Source organism: Bombina bombina, chromosome 10 (genome assembly GCF_027579735.1).
Source record: "Bombina bombina isolate aBomBom1 chromosome 10, aBomBom1.pri, whole genome shotgun sequence".
Lineage (NCBI taxonomy): Eukaryota > Metazoa > Chordata > Amphibia > Anura > Bombinatoridae > Bombina > Bombina bombina.
Window position 1 is genome coordinate 68,846,690 of NC_069508.1, and position 24,160 is coordinate 68,870,849.

Consider the following 24,160-nt stretch of genomic DNA (forward strand, 5'->3'; position numbering starts at 1 on the left):
ACTACATTATCAATAATGCTTAGGCACTCTGAAGTTCAGTTGAGCATCATGGGAAATGTAGTTCTGGAACATCTGGAGGGCCAAGGTTTCCCATCCCTGCTTTAAAGGCATACTAAACCCAAAATGATTCTGTTAGAGCAGACATCTTCAAACTTGGCCCTCCAGAGGTTTTGGAACTTTATTTCCCATGATGCTCAGCCAGCATATGAGCTGGCTGAGCATCATGGGAATTGTAGTTCCAAAACCTCTGGAGGGTCAAGTTTGAGGATGTCTGGGTCAGAGCATGCAATTTTAAGCAACTTTCTAATTTACTCCTATTATCATTTAAGCACCAATCAGCAAGCGCTACCCAGATGCTGAACCTAAATTGGGCCGGCTCCTAAGATTTTATTACTGCTTTTCAAATAAAGATACCAAGAGAACGAAGAATAAATTATAATAGGAGTAAATTAGAAAGTTGCTTAAAATTACACGCTCTATCCGAATCATGAAAGAAATAATTGGGGTTTAGTATCCCTTTAAGCTTGATGTGTCAAGCATTGCAGGTGTCGAGCCTAAAAATGGACAGTAATGGGTGCTATGATGATTACCGCTCTTATTGGCTTACTCTCTGTGTTCTGCTCTGCAAAACAATAAACTTCTGTATGAGAAAAATGGTATTTTGGGCATAGAACCAACCATTTAAAGGGACACTGAACCCAAATTTTTTCTTTCGTGATTCAGATAGAGCATGCAATTTTAAACAACTTTCTAATTTACTCCTATTATCTATTGTTGTTCGTTCTCTTGCTTTCTTTATTTGAAAAAGAAGGCATCTAAGCTATTTTTTTGGTTCAGAACCATGTAAAGCACTTTTTCATTGGAAGGTGAATTTACCCACCAATCAACAAGAACAACACAGTGTGTTCACCAAAAATGGTCCGGCATCTAAACTTACATTCTTGCATTTCAAATAAAGATACCAAGAGAATGAAAAGAATTTGATAATAGGAGTAAATTATAAAGTTGCTTAAAATTGCATGCTCTATCTGAATCACAATAGAAAAATTTTGGGTTCAGTGTCCCTTTAATGTTTGTGCTTTATCACTTAAAGTGAACAGTGATTTCATTTCCACACGCTAAGCAGCAAATATTATTTTAGTAAATCAAATATTACAATTTATTTAAAATATATAAGCTGGGATTTGGAAAGAATGATCTGGGTAACAAGTAGTGGAACAAAATGAATAATTTTACAGATTTCATTAAAATTTTAATAGGTTCAATATTTTTACAGAAATACAATTTATTAACATGGCATTTATTTTTTTAATATAAAAAACATACAACAGAAAAGATGAGTCACTCCTAATGACATCAAAATCTTATGTAAGTTCAACAAATATTCTGTGGTTTTGTTACCACAGACAATAAAAATAATTTAACTGGTTTAATAAACAGATTGTAAATGTATTAAGGCAGGAGTCCCTGAAGATAGATCCATGTTGGGATATTCATGTTGTTAAATATAAATTGTTACATATATAATGGCTTGTCTTCTCAGAAAGCCATAAAATAAGATAAAGGACATTGATCTTTGTATTGTATTTTGAGTTCTTTGAAGAACCTTTTTAGGACATTGGGGTATTGGAGAAATCAGAGACCCAGACCGAAATAGATCATCACTGTACAAAAATATATATAAGATTCTCATTTCTTATTACTTGTTATACTTTTGTAATTTACAAGTTCTTCTAAAAACGTATAATGGAATGTAAATGTGAGCCCATTCGTCAGTGTATCTAGAGGAATACAGTAGCACCTAATTGACAAGGTCTAACAGATAAAATGTGTAAATGAGCTCACCAAACCAATTGTGTGTTCAACTAATCAGTGCTAGGTAGTTACAGGTATTCAAATCAACAAAATGACAAGGGTGCCCAAATTTATGCACCTGTCTAATTTCCTTTTGATGGATATTGCACATTTTCTGTTAATCCAATAAACCTCATTTCACTACTGAAATATTACTGTGTCCTTCAGTTATTTGATAGATCAAAATGAAATTGCTGATCCAAACACCTAATTATATTTATAAATGAAAATCATAGAAATTCTTAGGGGTGCCTAAACTTTTGCATACGATTGTGTATGTATATATATATATATATATATATATATATATATATATATATATATCTGGACACAGGGAGAGTATTAGCGCTATAGATGTTGAAAACCCTGAAGGATTATGAGAGAACACCAGTCTCTGTAGTAATGTTACAGTCCTCTTTTGTGTATGGTACAATCAGTCTTTACTTGATATATTGGAGGAGTTAATCACGAGAGTCTCGCAGCCTATTCCCCAGGAAACGGAGAAAATCCAAGGAGGAAATCTCAGCGAAATCTAAGAGCAACACAAGAGGGAAGGTAACACAGACACAGGGATCCTGGTGTAGTATGTTAGGAAACCACAGGCATAATACAACACTTAAGCCAAATTTGCACTCATTTGTAACACCCTCAACACTATGAGGTATGATGACTGCAGGGAGGCTTCTCACAGCCAGTCAAATCCTCTTTTCCAGCTCCTTTGTTTTCTCTCCCAACAGAAGATTAACCGTTAACGGAGAGCTCTACAGCTGGCTGGCCCACTGTCAAAAGCACTTGTGTAGTTGAAAATGCAGGGCACTGAGGGGTTAAAATACTGGACTGTAGGATGTATAAAACGTTATACTCTTTAGTTGCTCAAAAATCCTGAGCTGTGAAATATGACAATAAAATCAACTGCAAGCTAGCAGCATAAATTGTGATAAATTTGATACTGTCACACCGTGTCAGATTTGACTTTTATATATAATATTAATTTGAGTTCTTATTTACTCAACATTGCAACATGTCTTATACAATGTTATGTCTTATATTACTTTATCATCATCATTATTATTATTATTTCTCTTGTTAAGTGTAGTCAGTCCACGGGTCATCCATTACTTATGGGATTATATCTCTTCCCCAACAGGAAGTTGCAAGAGGATCACCCAAGCAGAGCTGCTATATAGCTCCTCCCCTCACATGTCATATCCAGTCATTCTCTTGCAACCTAACTAAAGATAGGTCGTTGTGAGAGGTCTGTGGTGTTTTTAAACTTAGTTTATTTCTTCAATCAAAAGTTTATTTTAAATGGCACCGGAGTGTGCTGTTTGTTTCTCAGGCAGCATTAGAAGAAGAATCTGCCTGCGTTTTCTATGATCTTAGCAGACGTAACTAAGATCCACTGGCTGTTCTCGCACATTCTGAGGAGTGAGGTAACTTCAGAAAAGGGGAATAGCATGCAGGGCCCCCCTGCAAACGAGGTATGTGCAGTAAATTATTTTTCTAAGCAATGGAATTGACTGAGAAATTACTGCTGATACCAATGTAATGTAAGTTCAGCCTTAAATGCAGTGGTAGCGACTGGTATTAGGCTGATGAGTTTGTGTACACTGAAGTATTTTTCTAGGGAATGGAATTTGACTCAGAAAATACTGTTAATACAGAAGTAATGTAATGAGCCTTAACTGCAGTAAAAGCGACTGGTAGCAGGCTTATTAATAACACTTCATAACTTTTAAAATGTATGTTCAAAACGTTTACTGGCATGTTAATCGTTTTTTGTGAGGTACTTGGTGATAAAACTTATTGGGGCATGATTTTTACCACATGGCTAACTTTTGTTTCTGCATAGAAACAGTTAACTGAGCTTCCCCACTGTTGTAATATGAGTGGGAGGGGCCTATTTCTCCAACATAGGTGTGTCCGGTCCACGGCGTCATCCTTACTTGTGGGATATTCTCTTCCCCAACAGGAAATGGCAAAGAGCCCAGCAAAGCTGGTCACATGATCCCTCCTAGGCTCCGCCTACCCCAGTCATTCTCTTTGCCGTTGTACAGGCAACATCTCCACGGAGATGGCTTAGAGTTTTTTAGTGTTTAACTGTAGTTTTTATTATTCAATCAAGAGTTTGTTATTTTGAAATAGTGCTGGTATGTACTATTTACTCAGAAACAGAAAAGAGATGAAGATTTCTGTTTGTATGAGGAAAATGATTTTAGCAACCGTCACTAAAATCCATGGCTGTTCCACACAGGACTGTTGAGAGCAATTAACTTCAGTTGGGGGAACAGTGTGCAGTCTCTTGCTGCTTGAGGTATGACACATTCTAACAAGACGATGTAATGCTGGAAGCTGTCATTTTCCCTATGGGATCCGGTAAGCCATGTTTATTACGATCGTAAATAAGGGCTTCACAAGGGCTTATTAAGACTGTAGACTTTTTTTGGGCTAAATCGATTCATTATTAACACATATTTAGCCTTGAGGAATCATTTTATCTGGGTATTTTGATATATTGATATCGGCAGGCACTGTATTAGACACCTTATTCTTTAGGGGCTTTCCCAAAGCATAAGCAGAGCCTCATTTTCGCGCCGGTGTTGCGCACTTGTTTTTGAGAGGCATGGCATGCAGTCGCATGTGAGAGGAGCTCTGATACTTAGAAAGACTTTCTGAAGGCGTCATTTGGTATCGTATTCCCCTTTGGGCTTGGTTGGGTCTCAGCAAAGCAGATACCAGGGACTGTAAAGGGGTTAAAGTTAAAAACGGCTCCGGTTCCGTTATTTTATGGGTTAAAGCTCCCAAATTTGGTGTGCAATACTTTTAAGGCTTTAAGACACTGTGGTGAAAATTTGGTGAATTTTGAACAATTCCTTCATGTTTTTTCGCAATTGCAGTAATAAAGTGTGTTCAGTTTAATATTTAAAGTGACAGTAACGGTTTTATTTTAAAACGTTTTTTGTACTTTGTTATCAAGTTTATGCCTGTTTAACATGTCTGAACTACCAGATAGACTGTGTTCTGAATGTGGGGAAGCCAGAATTCCTATTCATTTAAATAAATGTGATTTATGTGATAATGACAATGATGCCCAAGATGATTCCTCAAGTGAGGGGAGTAAGCATGGTACTGCATCATTCCCTCCTTCGTCTACACGAGTCTTGCCCACTCAGGAGGCCCCTAGTACATCTAGCGCGCCAATACTCCTTACTATGCAACAATTAACGGCTGTAATGGATAATTCTGTCAAAAACATTTTAGCCAAAATGAACACTTATCAGCGTAAGCGCGGCTGCTCTGTTTTAGATACTGAAGAGCATGACGACGCTGATAATAATATTTCTGAAGGGCCCCTAACCCAGTCTGATGGGGCCAGGGAGGTTTTGTCTGAGGGAGAAATTAGTGATTCAAGAAACATTTCTCAACAGGCTGAACCTGATGTGATTGCATTTAAATTTAAGTTGGAACATCTCCGCATTCTGCTTAAGGAGGTATTATCCACTCTGGATGATTGTGACAAGTTGGTCATCCCAGAGAAACTATGTAAAATGGACAAGTTCCTAGAGGTGCCGGGGCTCCCAGAAGCTTTTCCTATACCCAAGCGGGTGGCGGACATTGTTAATAAAGAATGGGAAAGGCCCGGTATTCCTTTCGTCCCTCCCCCCATATTTAAAAAATTGTTTCCTATGGTCGACCCCAGAAAGGACTTATGGCAGACAGTCCCCAAGGTCGAGGGAGCGGTTTCCACTTTAAACAAACGCACCACTATACCCATAGAGGATAGTTGTGCTTTCAAAGATCCTATGGATAAAAAATTAGAAGGTTTGCTTAAAAAGATCTTTGTTCAGCAAGGTTACCTTCTACAACCTATTTCATGCATTGTCCCTGTCGCTACAGCCGCATGTTTCTGGTTTGATGATCTGATAAAGGCGGTCGATAGTGATTCTCCTCCTTTGGAGGAGATTATGGACAGAATCAATGCTCTCAAATTGGCTAATTCTTTCACCCTAGACGCCACTTTGCAATTGGCTAGGTTAGCGGCTAAGAATTCTGGGTTTGCTATTGTGGCGCGCAGAGCGCTTTGGTTGAAATCTTGGTCGGCTGATGCGTCTTCCAAGAACAAGCTACTTAACATTCCTTTCAAGGGGAAAACGCTGTTTGGCCCTGACTTGAAAGAGATTATCTCTGATATCACTGGGGGTAAGGGCCACGCCCTTCCTCAGGATCGGCCTTTCAAGGCCAAAAATAAACCTAATTTTCGTCCCTTTCGTAGAAACGGACCAGCCCAAGGTGCTACGTCCTCTAAGCAAGAGGGTAATACTTCTCAAGCCAAGCCAGCTTGGAGACCAATGCAAGGCTGGAACAAGGGAAAGCAGGCCAAGAAGCCTGCCACTGCTACCAAGACAGCATGAAATGTTGGCCCCCGATCCGGGACCGGATCTGGTGGGGGGCAGACTCTCTCTCTTCGCTCAGGCTTGGGCAAGAGATGTTCTGGATCCTTGGGCGCTAGAAATAGTCTCCCAAGGTTATCTTCTGGAATTCAAGGGACTTCCCCCAAGGGGGAGGTTCCACAGGTCTCAGTTGTCTTCAGACCACATAAAAAGACAGGCATTCTTACATTGTGTAGAAGACCTGTTAAAAATGGGAGTGATTCATCCTGTTCCATTAAGACAACAAGGGATGGGGTTCTACTCCAATCTGTTCATAGTTCCCAAAAAAGAGGGAACGTTCAGACCAATCTTAGATCTCAAGATCTTAAACAAGTTTCTCAAGGTTCCATCGTTCAAGATGGAAACCATTCGAACTATTCTTCCTTCCATCCAGGAAGGTCAATTCATGACCACGGTGGATTTAAAGGATGCGTATCTACATATTCCTATCCACAAGGAACATCATCGGTTCCTAAGGTTCGCATTCCTGGACAAGCATTACCAGTTCGTGGCGCTTCCTTTCGGATTAGCCACTGCTCCAAGGATTTTCACAAAGGTACTAGGGTCCCTTCTAGCTGTGCTAAGACCAAGGGGCATTGCTGTAGTACCTTACTTGGACGACATTCTGATTCAAGCGTCGTCCCTTCCTCAAGCAAAGGCTCACACGGACATAGTCCTGGCCTTATTCAGATCTCACGGATGGAAAGTGAACGTGGAAAAGAGTTCTCTATCTCCGTCAACAAGGGTTCCCTTCTTGGGAACAATAATAGACTCCTTAGAAATGAGGATATTTCTGACAGAGGCCAGAAAAACAAAGCTTCTAGACTCTTGTCGGATACTTCATTCCGTTCCTCTTCCTTCCATAGCTCAGTGCATGGAAGTGATCGGGTTGATGGTAGCGGCAATGGACATAGTTCCTTTTGCGCGCATTCATCTAAGACCATTACAACTGTGCATGCTCAGTCAGTGGAATGGGGATTATACAGACTTGTCTCCGAAGATACAAGTAAATCAGAGGACCAGAGACTCACTCCGTTGGTGGCTGTCCCTGGACAACCTGTCACAAGGGATGACATTCCGCAGACCAGAGTGGGTCATTGTCACGACCGACGCCAGTCTGATGGGCTGGGGCGCGGTCTGGGGATCCCTGAAAGCTCAGGGTCTTTGGTCTCGGGAAGAATCTCTTCTACCGATAAATATTCTGGAACTGAGAGCGATATTCAATGCTCTCAAGGCTTGGCCTCAGCTAGCGAGGGCCAAGTTCATACGGTTTCAATCAGACAACATGACAACTGTTGCGTACATCAACCATCAGGGGGGAACAAGGAGTTCCCTAGCGATGGAAGAAGTGACCAAAATCATTCTATGGGCGGAGTCTCACTCCTGCCACCTGTCCGCTATCCACATCCCAGGAGTGGAAAATTGGGAAGCGGATTTTCTGAGTCGTCAGACATTGCATCCGGGGGAGTGGGAACTCCATCCGGAAATCTTTGCCCAAGTCACTCAGCTGTGGGGCATTCCAGACATGGATCTGATGGCCTCTCGTCAGAACTTCAAAGTTCCTTGCTACGGGTCCAGATCCAGGGATCCCAAGGCGGCTCTAGTGGATGCACTAGTGGCACCTTGGACCTTCAAACTAGCTTATGTGTTCCCGCCGTTTCCTCTCATCCCCAGGCTGGTAGCCAGGATCAATCAGGAGAGGGCGTCGGTGATCTTGATAGCTCCTGCGTGGCCACGCAGGACTTGGTATGCAGATCTGGTGAATATGTCATCGGCTCCACCTTGGAAGCTACCTTTGAGACGAGACCTTCTTGTTCAGGGTCCGTTCGAACATCCGAACCTGGTTTCACTCCAGCTGACTGCTTGGAGATTGAACGCTTGATCTTATCGAAGCGAGGGTTCTCAGATTCTGTTATCGATACTCTTGTTCAGGCCAGAAAGCCTGTAACTAGAAAGATTTACCACAAAATTTGGAAAAAATATATCTGTTGGTGTGAATCTAAAGGATTCCCTTGGGACAAGGTTAAGATTCCTAGGATTCTATCCTTCCTTCAAGAAGGATTGGAAAAAGGATTATCTGCAAGTTCCCTGAAGGGACAGATTTCTGCCTTGTCTGTGTTACTTCACAAAAAGCTGGCCGCTGTGCCAGATGTTCAAGCCTTTGTTCAGGCTCTGGTTAGAATTAAGCCTGTTTACAAACCTTTGACTCCTCCTTGGAGTCTCAATTTAGTTCTTTCAGTTCTTCAGGGGGTTCCGTTTGAACCCTTGCATTCCGTTGATATTAAGTTATTATCTTGGAAAGTTTTGTTTTTAGTTGCAATTTCTTCTGCTAGAAGAGTTTCAGAATTATCTGCTCTGCAGTGTTCTCATCCTTATCTGGTGTTCCATGCAGATAAGGTGGTTTTACGTACTAAACCTGGTTTTCTTCCAAAAGTTGTTTCTAACAAAAACATTAACCAGGAGATTATCGTACCTTCTCTGTGTCCGAAACCAGTTTCAAAGAAGGAACGTTTGTTGCACAATTTGGATGTTGTTCGCGCTCTAAAATTCTATTTAGATGCTACAAAGGATTTTAGACAAACATCTTCCTTGTTTGTTGTTTATTCCGGTAAAAGGAGAGGTCAAAAAGCAACTTCTACCTCTCTCTCTTTTTGGATTAAAAGCATCATCAGATTGGCTTACGAGACTGCCGGACGGCAGCCTCCCGAAAGAATCACAGCTCATTCCACTAGGGCTGTGGCTTCCACATGGGCCTTCAAGAACGAGGCTTCTGTTGATCAGATATGTAGGGCAGCGACTTGGTCTTCACTGCACACTTTTACCAAATTTTACAAGTTTGATACTTTTGCTTCTTCTGAGGCTATTTTTGGGAGAAAGGTTTTGCAAGCCGTGGTGCCTTCCATTTAGGTGACCTGATTTGCTCCCTCCCTTCATCCGTGTCCTAAAGCTTTGGTATTGGTTCCCACAAGTAAGGATGACGCCGTGGACCGGACACACCTATGTTGGAGAAAACAGAATTTATGTTTACCTGATAAATTACTTTCTCCAACGGTGTGTCCGGTCCACGGCCCGCCCTGGTTTTTTTAATCAGGTCTGATAATTTATTTTCTTTAACTACAGTCACCACGGTACCATATGGTTTCTCCTATGCAAATATTCCTCCTTAACGTCGGTCGAATGACTGGGGTAGGCGGAGCCTAGGAGGGATCATGTGACCAGCTTTGCTGGGCTCTTTGCCATTTCCTGTTGGGGAAGAGAATATCCCACAAGTAAGGATGACGCCGTGGACCGGACACACCGTTGGAGAAAGTAATTTATCAGGTAAACATAAATTCTGTTTTTAGCGCTTTTTTGCGCAGTAAAAATTCAGTCACAATCTTCCTACTTCATCCTCCATGATCCAGGACGTCTCTAGAGAGCTCAGGGGTCTTCAATTCATTTTGAGGGAGGTAATCAGTCACAGCAGACCTGTGACAGTGTGTTTGACTGTGATAAAACGTTAATTATTAAATTGTTATCCGTTTTTGGGTATTAAGGGGTTAATCATCCATTTGCTGGTGGGTGCAATCCTTTGCTAACTTAATACATTTACTGTGAAAATTTGGTTGCTATAACTAATTTGGTTCATTGTTATTTCAACTGTGACAGCTTTTTGTGCTTCTTAAAGGCACAGTAGCGGTTTTTATATTGCTTGTAAATTTATTTGAAAAGTATTTTCCAAGCTTGCTAGTCTCATTGCTAGTCTGTTTAAACATGTCTGACACAGATGAATCTGTTTGTTCACTATGTATGAAGGCCAATGTGGAGCCCCATAGAAGGTTGTGTACTAAATGCATTGATGTAACTTTAAATAAAAGTCAGACTTTACATGTAAAGAAATTATCACCAGACAACGAGGGGGAAGTTATGCCGACTAACTCTCCTAACGTGTCAGTACCTTCGCCTCCCGCTCAGGAGGTGCGTGATTTTGTGGTGCCAAGTACATCAGGGAGGCCCTTACAAATCACTTTGCAAGACATGGCTACTGTTATGACAGAAGTATTATCTAAATTGCCAGAATTAAGAGGCAAGCGTGATAGCTCTGGGTTAAGGACAGAGCGCGCTGATGATGTGAGAGCCATGTCCGATACTGCGTCACAATTTGCAGCACATGAAGACGGAGAGCTTCATTCTGTGGGTGATGGATCTGATCCAGGGAGACTGGATTCAGAGATTTCTAATTTTAAATTTAAGCTTGAGAACCTCCACATATTGCTAGGGGAGGTATTAGCGGCTCTGAATGATTGTAACACGGTTGCAATTCCAGACAAAATATGTAGGTTGGATAGATACTATGGGGTACCGGTGTGTACTGACGTGTTTCCTATACCTAAAAGGCTTACAGAGATTATTAGCAAGGAGTGGGATAGACCCGGTGTGCCTTTTTCCCCTCCTCCCATATTTAGGAAAATGTTTCCTATAGACGCCACCACACAAGACTTATGGCAGACGGTCCCTAAGGTGGAGGGAGCAGTTTCTACTTTAGCTAAGCGTACCACTATCCCGGTGGAGGATAGTTGTGCCTTTTCAGATCCAATGGATAAAAAATTAGGTTACCTTAAGAAAATGTTTGTTCAACAAGGTTTTATCTTACAGCCCCTTGCATGCATTGCGCCTGTCACTGCTGCGGCGGCATTCTGGTTTGAGTCTCTGGAAGAGGCCATTCGCACAGCTCCATTGGATGGAATTATGAACAAGCTTAAAGCACTTAAGCTAGCTAACGCTTTTGTTTCTGATGCCGTCGTACATTTAACCAAACTTACGGCTAAGAACTCCGGATTCGCCATCCAAGCGCGCAGAGCGCTATGGCTTAAATCCTGGTCAGCTGACGTGACTTCTAAATCTAAATTGCTTAATATTCCTTTCAAAGGGCAGACCTTATTCGGGCCCGGCTTGAAAGAAATTATCGCTGACATTACGGGAGGTAAGGGCCATGCTCTGCCTCAGGACAGGGCCAAATCAAAGGCCAAACAGTCTAATTTTCGTGCCTTTCGTAACCTCAAGGCAGGAGCAGCATCAACTTCCTCCGCTCCAAAACAGGAAGGAACTGTTGCTCGCTACAGACAGGGCTGGAAACCTAACCAGACCTGGAACAAGGGCAAGCAGGCCAGAAAACCTGCTGCTGCCCCTAAGACAGCATGAAGAGAGGGCCCCCTATCAGGAAACGGATCTAGTGGGGGGCAGACTTTCTCTCTTCGCCCAGGCTTGGGCAAGAGATGTCCAGGATCCCTGGGCGTTGGAGATCATATCTCAGGGATATCTTCTGGACTTCAAAGCTTCTCCTCCACAAGGGAGATTTCATCTTTCAAGGTTATCAGCAAACCAAATAAAGAAAGAGGCGTTTCTACGCTGTGTACAAGACCTCTTACTAATGGGGGTGATCCACCCAGTTCCGCGGACGGAACACGGGCAAGGATTCTATTCAAATCTGTTTGTGGTTCCCAAGAAAGAGGGAACCTTCAGACCAATCTTGGACTTAAAAATCCTAAACAAATTCCTAAGAGTTCCATCATTCAAAATGGAAACTATTCGAACCATCCTACCCATGATCCAAGAGGGTCAGTACATGACCACAGTGGACTTAAAGGATGCCTACCTTCACATACCGATTCACAAGGATCATTATCGGTACCTAAGATTTGCCTTCCTAGACGGGCATTACCAGTTTGTAGCTCTTCCCTTCGGGTTAGCTACGGCTCCAAGAATCTTTACAAAGGTTCTGGGCTCACTTCTGGCAGTACTAAGACCGCGAGGCATAGCGGTGGCTCCGTACCTAGACGACATTCTGATACAAGCGTCAAGTTTTCAAACTGCCAAGTCTCATACAGAGATAGTTCTGGCATTTCTGAGGTCGCATGGGTGGAAGGTGAACGTGGAAAAGAGTTCTCTATTACCACTCACAAGGGTTCCCTTCCTAGGAACTCTTATAGATTCTGTAGAGATGAAAATTTACCTGATGGAGGCCAGGTTATCAAAACTTCTAAATGCTTGCCGTGCCCTTCATTCAATTCCACACCCGTCAGTAGCTCAGTGCATGGAAGTAATCGGCTTAATGGTAGCGGCAATGGACATAGTACCATTTGCGCGCCTGCATCTCAGACCGCTGCAATTGTGCATGCTAAGTCAGTGGAATGGGGATTACTCAGATTTGTCCCCTCTACTAAATCTGGATCAAGAGACCAGAGATTCTCTTCTATGGTGGATTTCTCGGCCCCACCTGTCCAAGGGGATGACCTTTCGCAGGCCAGATTGGACGATTGTAACAACAGACGCCAGCCTTCTAGGTTGGGGCGCAGTCTGGAATTCCCTGAAGGCTCAGGGATCATGGACTCAGGAGGAGAAACTCCTCCCAATAAATATTCTGGAGTTAAGAGCAATATTCAATGCTCTTCTAGCTTGGCCTCAGTTAGCAACTCTGAGGTTCATCAGATTTCTGTCGGACAACATCACGACTGTGGCTTACATCAATCATCAAGGGGGAACCAGGAGTTCCCTAGCGATGTTGGAAGTCTCAAAGATAATTCGCTGGGCAGAGTCTCACTCTTGCCACCTGTCAGCGATCTACATCCCAGGCGTGGAGAACTGGGAGGCGGATTTTCTAAGTCGCCAGACTTTTCATCCGGGGGAGTGGGAACTTAATCCGGAGGTCTTCGCTCAACTGATTCATCGTTGGGGCAAACCAGATCTGGATCTCATGGCGTCTCGCCAGAACGCCAAGCTTCCTTGTTACGGATCCAGGTCCAGGGATCCGGGAGCGGTGCTGATAGATGCTCTGACAGCCCCTTGGGTCTTCAACATGGCTTATGTGTTTCCACCATTTCCGATGCTTCCTCGACTGATTGCCAAGATCAAACAGGAGAGAGCATCTGTGATTCTGATAGCGCCTGCGTGGCCACGCAGGACCTGGTATGCAGACCTAGTGGACATGTCGTCCTGTCCACCATGGTCTCTGCCTCTGAGGCAGGACCTTCTAATTCAGGGTCCTTTCAACCATCCAAATCTAATTTCTCTGAGGCTGACTGCATGGAGATTGAACGCTTGATTCTATCAAAGTGTGGCTTCTTGGAGTCGGTTATTGATACCTTAATACAGGCTAGGAAACCTGTTACCAGAAGAATTTACCATAAGATATGGCGTAAATATTTATATTGGTGCGAATCCAAGAGTTACTCATGGAGTAAGGTTAGGATTCCTAGGATATTGTCTTTTCTACAAGAGGGTTTAGAAAAGGGCTTATCCGCTAGTTCGTTAAAGGGACAGATTTCTGCTCTGTCTATTCTTCTACACAAGCGTCTGGCAGAAATTCCAGACATTCAGGCTTTTTGTCAGGCTTTGGCTAGGATTAAGCCTGTGTTTAAGACTGTTGCTCCGCCGTGGAGCTTAAACTTAGTTCTTAACGTTCTGCAAGGCGGTCCATTTGAACCCCTTCATTCCATTGATATCAAGCTGTTATCTTGGAAAGTTCTGTTTTTGATGGCTATTTCCTCGGCTTGAAGAGTCTCTGAGTTATCTGCCTTACATTGTGATTCTCCTTATCTGATTTTTCATTCAGACAAGGTAGTTCTGCGTACTAAACCTGGGTTCTTAACTAAGGTAGTTTCTAACAGGAATATCAATCAAGAGATTGTTGTTCCATCATTGTGTCCTAACCCTTCTTCAAAGAAGGAACGACTTTTGCATAATCTGGACGTAGTCCGTGCCCTGAAGTTCTATTTGCAGGCAACTAAAGATTTTCGTCAAACTTCTTCCCTGTCGTTTATTCTGGACAGAGGAGAGGTCAATAGGCTTCGGCTACCTCTCTCTCCTTTTGGCTTCGTAGCATAATACGTTTAACCTATGAGACTGCTGGACAGCAGCCTCCTGAAAGAATTACAGCTCATTCTACTAGAGCTGTGGCTTACACCTGGGCCTTTAAAAATGAGGCTTCTGTTGAACAGATTTGCAAGGCTGCAACTTGGTCTTCACTTCACACTTTTTCAAAATTTTACAAATTTGACACTTTTGCTTCTTCGGAGGCTATTTTTGGGAGAAAGGTACTTCAGGCAGTGGTTCCCTCCGTTTAAAGTTCCTGCCTTGTCCCTCCCTTCATCCGTGTACTTTAGCTTTGGTATTGGTATCCCATAAGTAATGGATGACCCGTGGACTGACTACACTTAACAAGAGAAAACATGATTTATGCTTACCTGATAAATGTATTTCTCTTGTAGTGTAGTCAGTCCACGGCCCGCCCTGTCTTTTAAGGCAGATCTAAATTTTATTTAAACTCCAGTCACCACTGCACCCTATGGTTTCTCCTTTCTCGTCTTGTTTCGGTTGAATGACTGGATATGACATGTGAGGGGAGGAGCTATATAGCAGCTCTGCTTGGGTGATCCTCTTGCAACTTCCTGTTGGGGAAGAGATATAATCCCATAAGTAATGGATGACCCGTGGACTGACTGCACTACAAGAGAAATAAATTTATCAGGTAAGCATAAATTATGTTTTTTTTTTAATTTAAATTAATCTCAACGATGGTAGAGACATAGTAACTCTATAGATATGCACACAATGTTGCTAACTATTTTCACAAATAGGTTTTGTGGAAGCAATTTTTTGGGTTTAATCATTGTAAGTGTACATAGGCATATAGCCTACTTACATTGGTTATATACTGTGTGTTTTCGAATGTGTGGCGTTTTGAAGGGGCAGCATTGATGGTGCTAGCGATTTTAAACCTCATTACATGCTGTTAATGTTTTTAAGTATTTATCATTATGATTATTGTTGTTTTTTAGGTTTTACTCATTTCTTCAGTATTGCTTTTAAGATTAACATTCCATACACAGATAAGACACTTGCCCTTAAAAGGGCTACAAATCTGCATAAGGTTTAGCAATGGGGAGCTGCCATGCCGATAAGGAAGATGGTGGATGGGCGTTTTTATTCTGTGAGCCAGGATGCATAAATGAAGAATAGTAGGGGGCGTTACCTACCTCTGAAGAAGCGACCAATAGCTTTGTGAAACGCGTCAGGCCTCGCCCCCAGACTCGAACACTCAGTTCAGCAATGTTTTAGTGCTACGGCACAAAGTGTATTTTACACACTACGGTGTGACAGTGTATCAAATTTATCACAATTTATGCTGCTAGCTTGCAGTTGATTTTATTGTCATATTTCACAGCTCAGGATTTTTGAGCAAATAAAGAGTATAACGTTTTATACCTCCTACAGTCCAGTGTTTTAACCCCGCAGTGCCCTGCATTTTTAAGTACATAAGTGTTTTTGACAGTGGGCCAGCCAGCTGTAGAGCTCTACGTTAACGGTTAATCTTCTGTTGGAAGAGAAAACAAAGGAGCTGGAAAAGAGGATTCGACTGGCTGTGAGAAGCCTCCCTGCTGTCATCATACCTCATAGTGTTGAGGGTGTTACAAGTGAGTGCAAATTTGGCTTAAATGTTGTATTATGCCTGTGGTTTCCTAACATACTACACCAGGATCCCTGTGTCTGTGCGCCCTTCCCTCTTCTGTTACTTTTATATATATATATATATATATATATTACACACACATACATTTTAGAATAAAATCACAAGGTGTATTCTGTACCTGCTGGAGTGTATTAAATTGTTTACAAATATCTCCTTAGCCTTTATATTGGCATTTGAAATAGCGGATTTAGCCTGTAGTATCCCTACCTATACTGAAGTTTCTGCACCTAGGTATAGGCTATTAAGAACCTATATAAACACAGCCAGCAGAAGAAAGTACACTCACATTGGGAGGTGGAAGAGATGAAGCTCTAAAATTTTCACTTTCAATAGTTTTTTCTAAGTATTGTACAGAGACAGAAATAAGAAAGGGAAACATTTGAGTGATAGGATAACAAGATCTAATCTGTCTACAGGACAAGCCCATTTTGATGTGCTGTGGTTTCAAATCCAGATATTTATTTTGCAAAAAAGAAGCATAAATGAGCAATTTCTCACATTTTGCACGCTGCAGCTGATATAACAAGTCATGGGGAACACATTCAGGGATAAACATTGTTACAGTGAACTGTCTTTGTAAGTAGTCTCTCAGAACAATCTCACCTTCTTAAAAAATAAATATAAGATCAACATCACAGCACCCTTTATTTTAACCCTATAAAGCTTTTTGCAATGATGGGTCTGTGTGTCTTGTTTTAAAATAACTTTCAAAATATCCTCCTTTTAGATATAACAACACACACCTGGGTGTAATATGTATGTATGTATGTTTTGTATTGGGTACTTGTAAAGCGCGACTAATCACCTGTAAGGGTCTCAAGGCGCTGCTCATTTTATCGACCTCGGAAGGATGAAAGGCTGAGTGGACCTCGCCGGGGATCGAACCTGCAACCCTTGGGCTGCTACAGAGCTCAGCCACAGTGCCTTAGCATAATATCCCTTTTAAAAAAATGTTTATAATTAATAGATCACATTTCCTTATTTAAAACCAGTAGTTGTTTGTATGTCAGTTTTTTACATTCCTGACATTACATTTGTAATGGTCTCTTTTCTATTGATATTTTCTAGTCGCCCTCTATCTACTGCTGAATCTCGCTGAGGACACGCGGACCGAACTGAAGATGAGAAACAAGAACATTGTTCATATGTTGGTGAAAGCGCTAGATCGAGACAACTTTGAACTTTTGATTCTTGTGGTTTCTTTCTTGAAGAAGCTCAGTATCTTCATGGAAAACAAGAACGATATGGTAAGTGTAGAAAACTATTGGAAGATCATATCTGCAACGTCTAAATGAGAGGTGGCTGAAGGTTAAATGTGACTTAAAAGGTTGTCTTGTTGAAGAAATCACAATCTGAGGACATTGAATTAAAGGGATACTAAACCAACATATTTTCTTTCATGATTCAAATAGAGCATGCAATTGTAAGCAACTTTCTAATTTACTCTTAATATCAATTTTTCTTTGTTCTCTTGCTATCTTTATTTAAAAAAGAAGGAATGTAAGGTTAGTTGCCGCCCCATTTTTGGTTCAGCACCTGGGTAGCGCTTGATGATTTAGCCACCAATCAACAAGCGCTACCCAGGTTCTGAACCAAAATTGCATTCAAAGTAGGTATTTTTCAATGTAATAGTTTTCTCCAACATAGGTGTGTCCGGTCCACGGCGTCATCCTTACTTGTGGGATATTCTCCTCCCCAACAGGAAATGGCAAAGAGCCCAGCAAAGCTGGTCACATGATCCCTCCTAGGCTCCGCCTACCCCAGTCATTCTCTTTGCCGTTGTACAGGCAACATCTCCACGGAGATGGCTTAGAGTTTTTTAGTGTTTAACTGTAGTTTTTCATTATTCAATCAAGAGTTTGTTATTTTCAAATAGTGCTGGTACGTACTATTTACTCAGAAACAGAAAAGAGATGAAGAATTCTGTTTGTATGAGGAAAATGATTTTAGCAACCGTAACTAAAATCCATGGCTGTTCCACACAGGACTGTTGAGAGCAATTAACTTCAGTTGGGGGAACAGTTTGCAGTCTCTTGCTGCTTGAGGTATGACACATTCTAACAAGACGATGTAATGCTGGAAGCTGTCATTTTCCCTATGGGATCCGGTAAGCCATGTTTATTACGATTGTAAATAAGGGCTTCACAAGGGCTTATTTAAACTGTAGACTTTTTTTGGGCTAAATCGATTGATATTAACACTTATTTAGCCTTGAGGAATCATTTATTCTGGGTATTTTGATTTAATAATATCGGCAGGCACTGTTTTAGACACCTTATTCTTTAGGGGCTTTCCCAAAGCATAGGCAGAGTCTCATTTTCGCGCCGGTGTTGCGCACTTGTTTTTGAGAGGCATGGCATGCAGTCGCATGTGAGAGGAGCTCTGATACTTATAAAAGACTTCTGAAGGCGTCATTTGGTATCGTATTCCCCTTTGGGTTTGGTTGGGTCTCAGCAAAGCAGATACCAGGGACTGTAAAGGGGTTTAAAGCTTAAAACGGCTCCGGTTCCGTTATTTTAAGGGTTAAAGCTTCCAAAATTGGTGTGCAATATTTTCAAGGCTTTAAGACGCTGTGGTGAAAATTTGGTGAATTTTGAACAATTCCTTCATGTTTTTTCGCAATTGCAGTAATAAAGTGTGTTCAGTTTAAAATTTAAAGTGACAGTAACGGTTTTATTTTAAAACGTTTTTTTGTACTTTCTGATCAAGTTTATGCCTGTTTAACATGTCTGAACTACCAGATAGACTGTGTTCTGAATGTGGGGAAGCCAGAATTCCTATTCATTTAAATAAATGTGATTTATGTGATAATGACAATGATGCCCAAGATGATTCCTCAAGTGAGGGGAGTAAGCATGGTACTGCATCATTCCCTCCTTCGTCTACACGAGTCTTGCCCACTCAGGAGGCCCCTAGTACATCTAGCGCGCCAATACTCCTTACTATGCAACAATTAACGGCTGTAATGGATAATTCTGTCAAAAACATTTTAGCCAAAATGAACCCTTGTCAGCGTAAGCGTGGCTGCTCTGTTTTAGTTACTGAAGAGCATGACGACGCTGATATTAATATCTCTGAAGGGCCCCTAACCCAATCTGAGGGGGCCAGGGAGGTTTTGTCTGAGGGAGAAATTACTGATTTAGGGAACATTTCTCAGCAGGCTGAATCTGATGTGATTACATTTAAATTTAAATTGGAACATCTCCGCATTTTGCTTAAGGAGGTATTATCCACTCTGGATGATTGTGAAAATTTAGTCATCCCAGAGAAACTATGTAAAATGGACAAGTTCCTAGAGGTGCCGGGGCTCCCAGAAGCTTTTCCTATACCCAAGCGGGTGGCGGACATTGTTAATAAAGAATGGGAAAGGCCCGGTATTCCTTTCGTCCCTCCCCCCATATTTAAAAAATTGTTTCCTATGGTCGACCCCAGAAAGGACTTATGGCAGTCAGTCCCCAAGGTCGAGGGAGCGGTTTCTACTTTAAACAAACGCACCACTATTCCCATAGAGGATAGTTGTGCTTTCAAAGATCCTATGGATAAAAAATTAGAAGGTTTGCTTAAAAAGATGTTTGTTCAGCAGGGTTACCTTCTACAACCCATTTCATGCATTGTCCCTGTCACTACAGCCGCATATTTCTGGTTTGATGAACTGCTTAAGGTGCTCGATAGTGACTCTCCTCCTTATGAGGAGATTATGGACAGAATCAATGCTCTCAAATTGGCTAATTCTTTCACTCTAGACGCCTCTTTGCAATTGGCTAAGTTAGCGGCTAAGAACTCTGGGTTTGCTATTGTGGCGCGCAGAGCGCTTTGGTTGAAATCTTGGTCGGCTGATGCGTCTTCCAAGAACAAGCTACTAAACATTCCTTTCAAGGGGAAAACGCTGTTTGGTCCTGACTTGAAAGAGATTATCTCTGATATCACTGGGGGTAAGGGCCACGCCCTTCCTCAGGATCGGCCCTTCAAGGCAAAAAATAGACCTAATTTTCGTCCCTTTCGTAAAAACGGACCAGCCCAAGGTGCTACGTCCTCTAAGCAAGAGGGTAATACTTCTCAGGCCAAGCCAGCTTGGAGACCAATGCAAGGCTGGAACAAGGGAAAGCAGGCCAAGAAACCTGCCACTGCTACCAAGACAGCATGAAATATTGGCCCCCGATCCGGGACCGGATCTGGTGGGGGGCAGACTCTCTCTCTTCGCTCAGGCTTGGGCAAGAGATGTTCTGGATCCTTGGGCGCTAGAAATAGTCTCCCAGGGTTATCTTCTGGAATTCAAGGGACTTCCCCCAAGGGGGAGGTTCCACAAGTCGCAGTTGTCTTCAGACCACATAAAAAGACAGGCGTTCTTACATTGTGTAGAAGACCTGTTAAAAATGGGAGTGATTCATCCTGTTCCATTAAGAGAACAAGGGATGGGGTTCTACTCCAATCTGTTCATAGTTCCCAAAAAAGAGGGAACGTTCAGACCAATCCTAGATCTCAAGATCTTAAACAAATTTCTCAAGGTCCCATCGTTCAAGATGGAAACCATTCGAACTATCCTTCCTTCCATCCAGGAAGGTCAATTTATGACCACGGTGGATTTAAAGGATGCGTATCTACATATTCCTATCCACAAGGAACATCATCGGTTCCTAAGGTTTGCATTCCTGGACAAACATTACCAGTTCGTGGCGCTTCCTTTCGGATTAGCCACTGCTCCAAGGATTTTCACAAAGGTACTAGGGTCCCTTCTAGCGGTGCTAAGACCAAGGGGCATTGCAGTAGTACCTTACCTGGACGACATTCTGATTCAAGCGTCGTCCCTTCCTCAAGCAAAGGCTCACACGGACATTGTCCTGGCCTTTCTCAGATCTCACGGCTGGAAAGTGAACGTGGAAAAGAGTTCTCTATCCCCGTCAACAAGGGTTCCCTTCTTGGGAACAATTATAGACTCCTTAGAAATGAGGATCTTTCTAACAGAGGCCAGAAAAACAAAGCTTCTGGACTCTTGTCGGATACTTCATTCCGTTCCTCTTCCTTCCATAGCTCAGTGCATGGAAGTGATCGGGTTGATGGTGGCGGCGATGGACATAGTTCCTTTTGCGCGCATTCATCTAAGACCATTACAACTGTGCATGCTCAGTCAGTGGAATGGGGACTATACAGACTTGTCTCCGAAGATACAAGTAAATCAGAGGACCAGAGACTCACTCCGTTGGTGGCTGTCCCTGGACAATCTGTCTCAAGGGATGATGTTCCACAGACCAGAGTGGGTCATTGTCACGACCGACGCCAGTCTGATAGGCTGGGGCGCGGTCTGGGGATCCCTGAAAGCTCAGGGTCTTTGGTCTCGGGAAGAATCTCTTCTACCGATAAATATTCTGGAACTGAGAGCGATATTCAATGCGCTCCAGGCCTGGCCCCAGCTTGCGAGGACCAGGTTCATACGGTTTCAATCAGACAACATGACGACTGTTGCGTACATCAACCATCAGGGGGGAACAAGGAGTTCCCTAGCGATGGAAGAAGTAACCAAAATTATTCTTTGGGCGGAGTCTCACTCCTGCCACCTGTCTGCTATCCACATCCCAGGAGTGGAAAATTGGGAAGCGGATTTTCTGAGTCGGCAGACATTGCATCCGGGGGAGTGGGAACTCCATCCGGAAATCTTTGCCCAAGTCACTCACCTGTGGGGCATTCCAGACATGGATCTGATGGCCTCTCGTCAGAACTTCAAAGTTCCTTGCTACGGGGCCAGATCCAGGGATCCCAAGGCGGCTCTAGTGGATGCACTAGTAGCACCTTGGACCTTCAAACTAGCTTATGTGTTCCCGCCATTTCCTCTCATCCCCAGGCTGATAGCCAGGATCAAGCAGGAGAGGGCGTCGGTGATCTTGATAGCTCCTGCGTGGCCACGCAGGACTTGGTATGCAGATCTGGTGAATATGTCATCGGCTCCACCTTGGAAGCTACCTTTGAGACGAGACCTTCTTGTTCAGGGTCCGTTCGAACATCCGAACCTGGTTTCACTCCAGCTGACTGCTTGGAGATTGAACGCTTGATTTTATCGAAGCGAGGATTCTCAGATTCTGTGATCGATACTCTTGTTCAGGCCAGAAAGCCTGTGACTAGAAAGATTTACCACAAAATTTGGAAAAAATATATCTCTTGGTGTGAATCTAAAGGATTCCCTTGGGACAAGGTTAAGATTCCTAGGATTCTATCCTTCCTTCAAGAAGGATTGGAAAAAGGATTATCTGCAAGTTCCCTGAAGGGACAGATTTCTGCCTTGTCGGTATTACTTCACAAAAAGCTGGCAGCTGTGCCAGATGTTCAAGCCTTTGTTCAGGCTCTGGTTAGAATCAAGCCTGTTTACAAACCTTTGACTCCTCCTTGGAGTCTCAATTTAGTTCTTTCAGTTCTTCAGGGGGTTCCGTTTGAACCCTTACATTCCGTTGATATTAAGTTATTATCTTGGAAAGTTTTGTTTTTAGTTGCGATTTCTTCTGCTAGAAGAGTCTCAGAATTATCTGCTCTGCAGTGTTCTCCTCCTTATCTGGTGTTCCATGCAGATAAGGTGGTTTTACGTACTAAACCTGGTTTTCTTCCAAAAGTTGTTTCTAACAAAAACATTAACCAGGAGATTATCGTACCTTCTCTGTGTCCAAAACCAGTTTCAAAGAAGGAACGTTTGTTGCACAATTTGGATTAAAAGCATCATCAGATTGGCTTACGAGACTGCTGGACGGCAGCCTCCCGAAAGAATCACAGCTCATTCCACTAGGGCTGTGGCTTCCACATGGGCCTTCAAGAACGAGGCTTCTGTTGATCAGATATGTAGGGCAGCGACTTGGTCTTCACTGCACACTTTTACCAAATTTTACAAGTTTGATACTTTTGCTTCTTCTGAGGCTATTTTTGGGAGAAAGGTTTTGCAAACCGTGGTGCCTTCCATTTAGGTGACCTGATTTGCTCCCTCCCTTCATCCGTGTCCTAAAGCTTTGGTATTGGTTCCCACAAGTAAGGATGACGCCGTGGACCGGACACACCTATGTTGGAGAAAACAGAATTTATGTTTACCTGATAAATTTCTTTCTCCAACGGTGTGTCCGGTCCACGGCCCGCCCTGGTTTTTTTAATCAGGTCTGATATTTTATTTTCTTTAACTACAGTCACCACGGTACCATATGGTTTCTCCTATGCAATTATTCCTCCTTAACGTCGGTCGAATGACTGGGGTAGGCGGAGCCTAGGAGGGATCATGTGACCAGCTTTGCTGGGCTCTTTGCCATTTCCTGTTGGGGAGGAGAATATCCCACAAGTAAGGATGACGCCGTGGACCGGACACACCGTTGGAGAAAGAAATTTATCAGGTAAACATAAATTCTGTTTTTGTTTTTTTCTTTCAAAACAAGACATTGTTGCGACTCTTGGGACATTTAGTTACCACATTTTATTATGGCACTATTGCTTGCAAATAAATGTGAGTTTTTATCAAATTCTGGGCAGACAAAGTTTGCTACCAAAGAACCTGTCTGCTTGGCATCACAATGAGCAGGTAGCCTCTGCTGCCTGAATTTATCATTGCTTAAGTGGCTGCTTGTGCAACACTTCCCCTGATTTCACGCGGCAGTCAATCACCCTAGTCGGACTAGTCTGGGGCGATTTTAATCCACCAACTCAGAGCTGGCGTATAGGTTATGCTTTTTAACTGTCAGCTGCAGGCTCATTTGTGCAAGTCTGCACCAAAAGCACTCCGAAGCTGCATCCGCAGCTTGATAATTGAAGCCTATAATTGGACTCCACTTTAATGCACTACCGGGAGCTAGCTGAACAAATATTTGAGCCAATGACAAGAGACATATGTGTTTCGCCGCCAATAACCAGCCACCCGCAGAGTGCATACTCCTTAGCACTTTGTGTGTATGGGGGGGGGGGAGTGGATGGATATATGGCTGTGTTTAAGTGACCAAAATGTATACTATTGGTCACTTATGTTAAAGGGATCCTGAACCCAAATTTTTTTTCTTTTGTGATTCAGATAGAGCATGCAATTTTAAGCAACTTTCTAATTTACTCCTATTATCAATTTTTCTTCGTTCTCTTGCTATCTTTATTTGAAAAAGAAGGCATCTAAGCTAAGGAGCCAGTCAATTTTTAGTTCAGTACCCTGGACAGCACTTGTTTATTGGTGGGTAAATTTATCCACCAATCAGCAAGAACAACCCAGGTTGTTCACTAAAAATGGGCCGACATCTAAACTTACATTCTTGCCTTTCAAATAAAGACATCACGAGAATGAAGACAATTTGATAATAGGAGTAAATTAGAAAGTTGCTTAAAATTGCATGCTCTATCTGAATCACGAAAGAAAACATTTGGGTTC

General features: G+C 42.5%; 1 protein-coding gene across 1 annotated transcript in view; it reads left to right on the forward strand.

The window, feature by feature from the left end:
- The window catches only part of KIFAP3 (kinesin associated protein 3), a 479,627-nt gene that overhangs the window by 119,295 nt on the left and 336,172 nt on the right, over positions 1 to 24,160 (forward strand). The window contains 1 exon segment of the mRNA XM_053693102.1: positions 16,861 to 17,039. Coding sequence (XP_053549077.1) covers positions 16,861 to 17,039 — 179 coding nt within the window.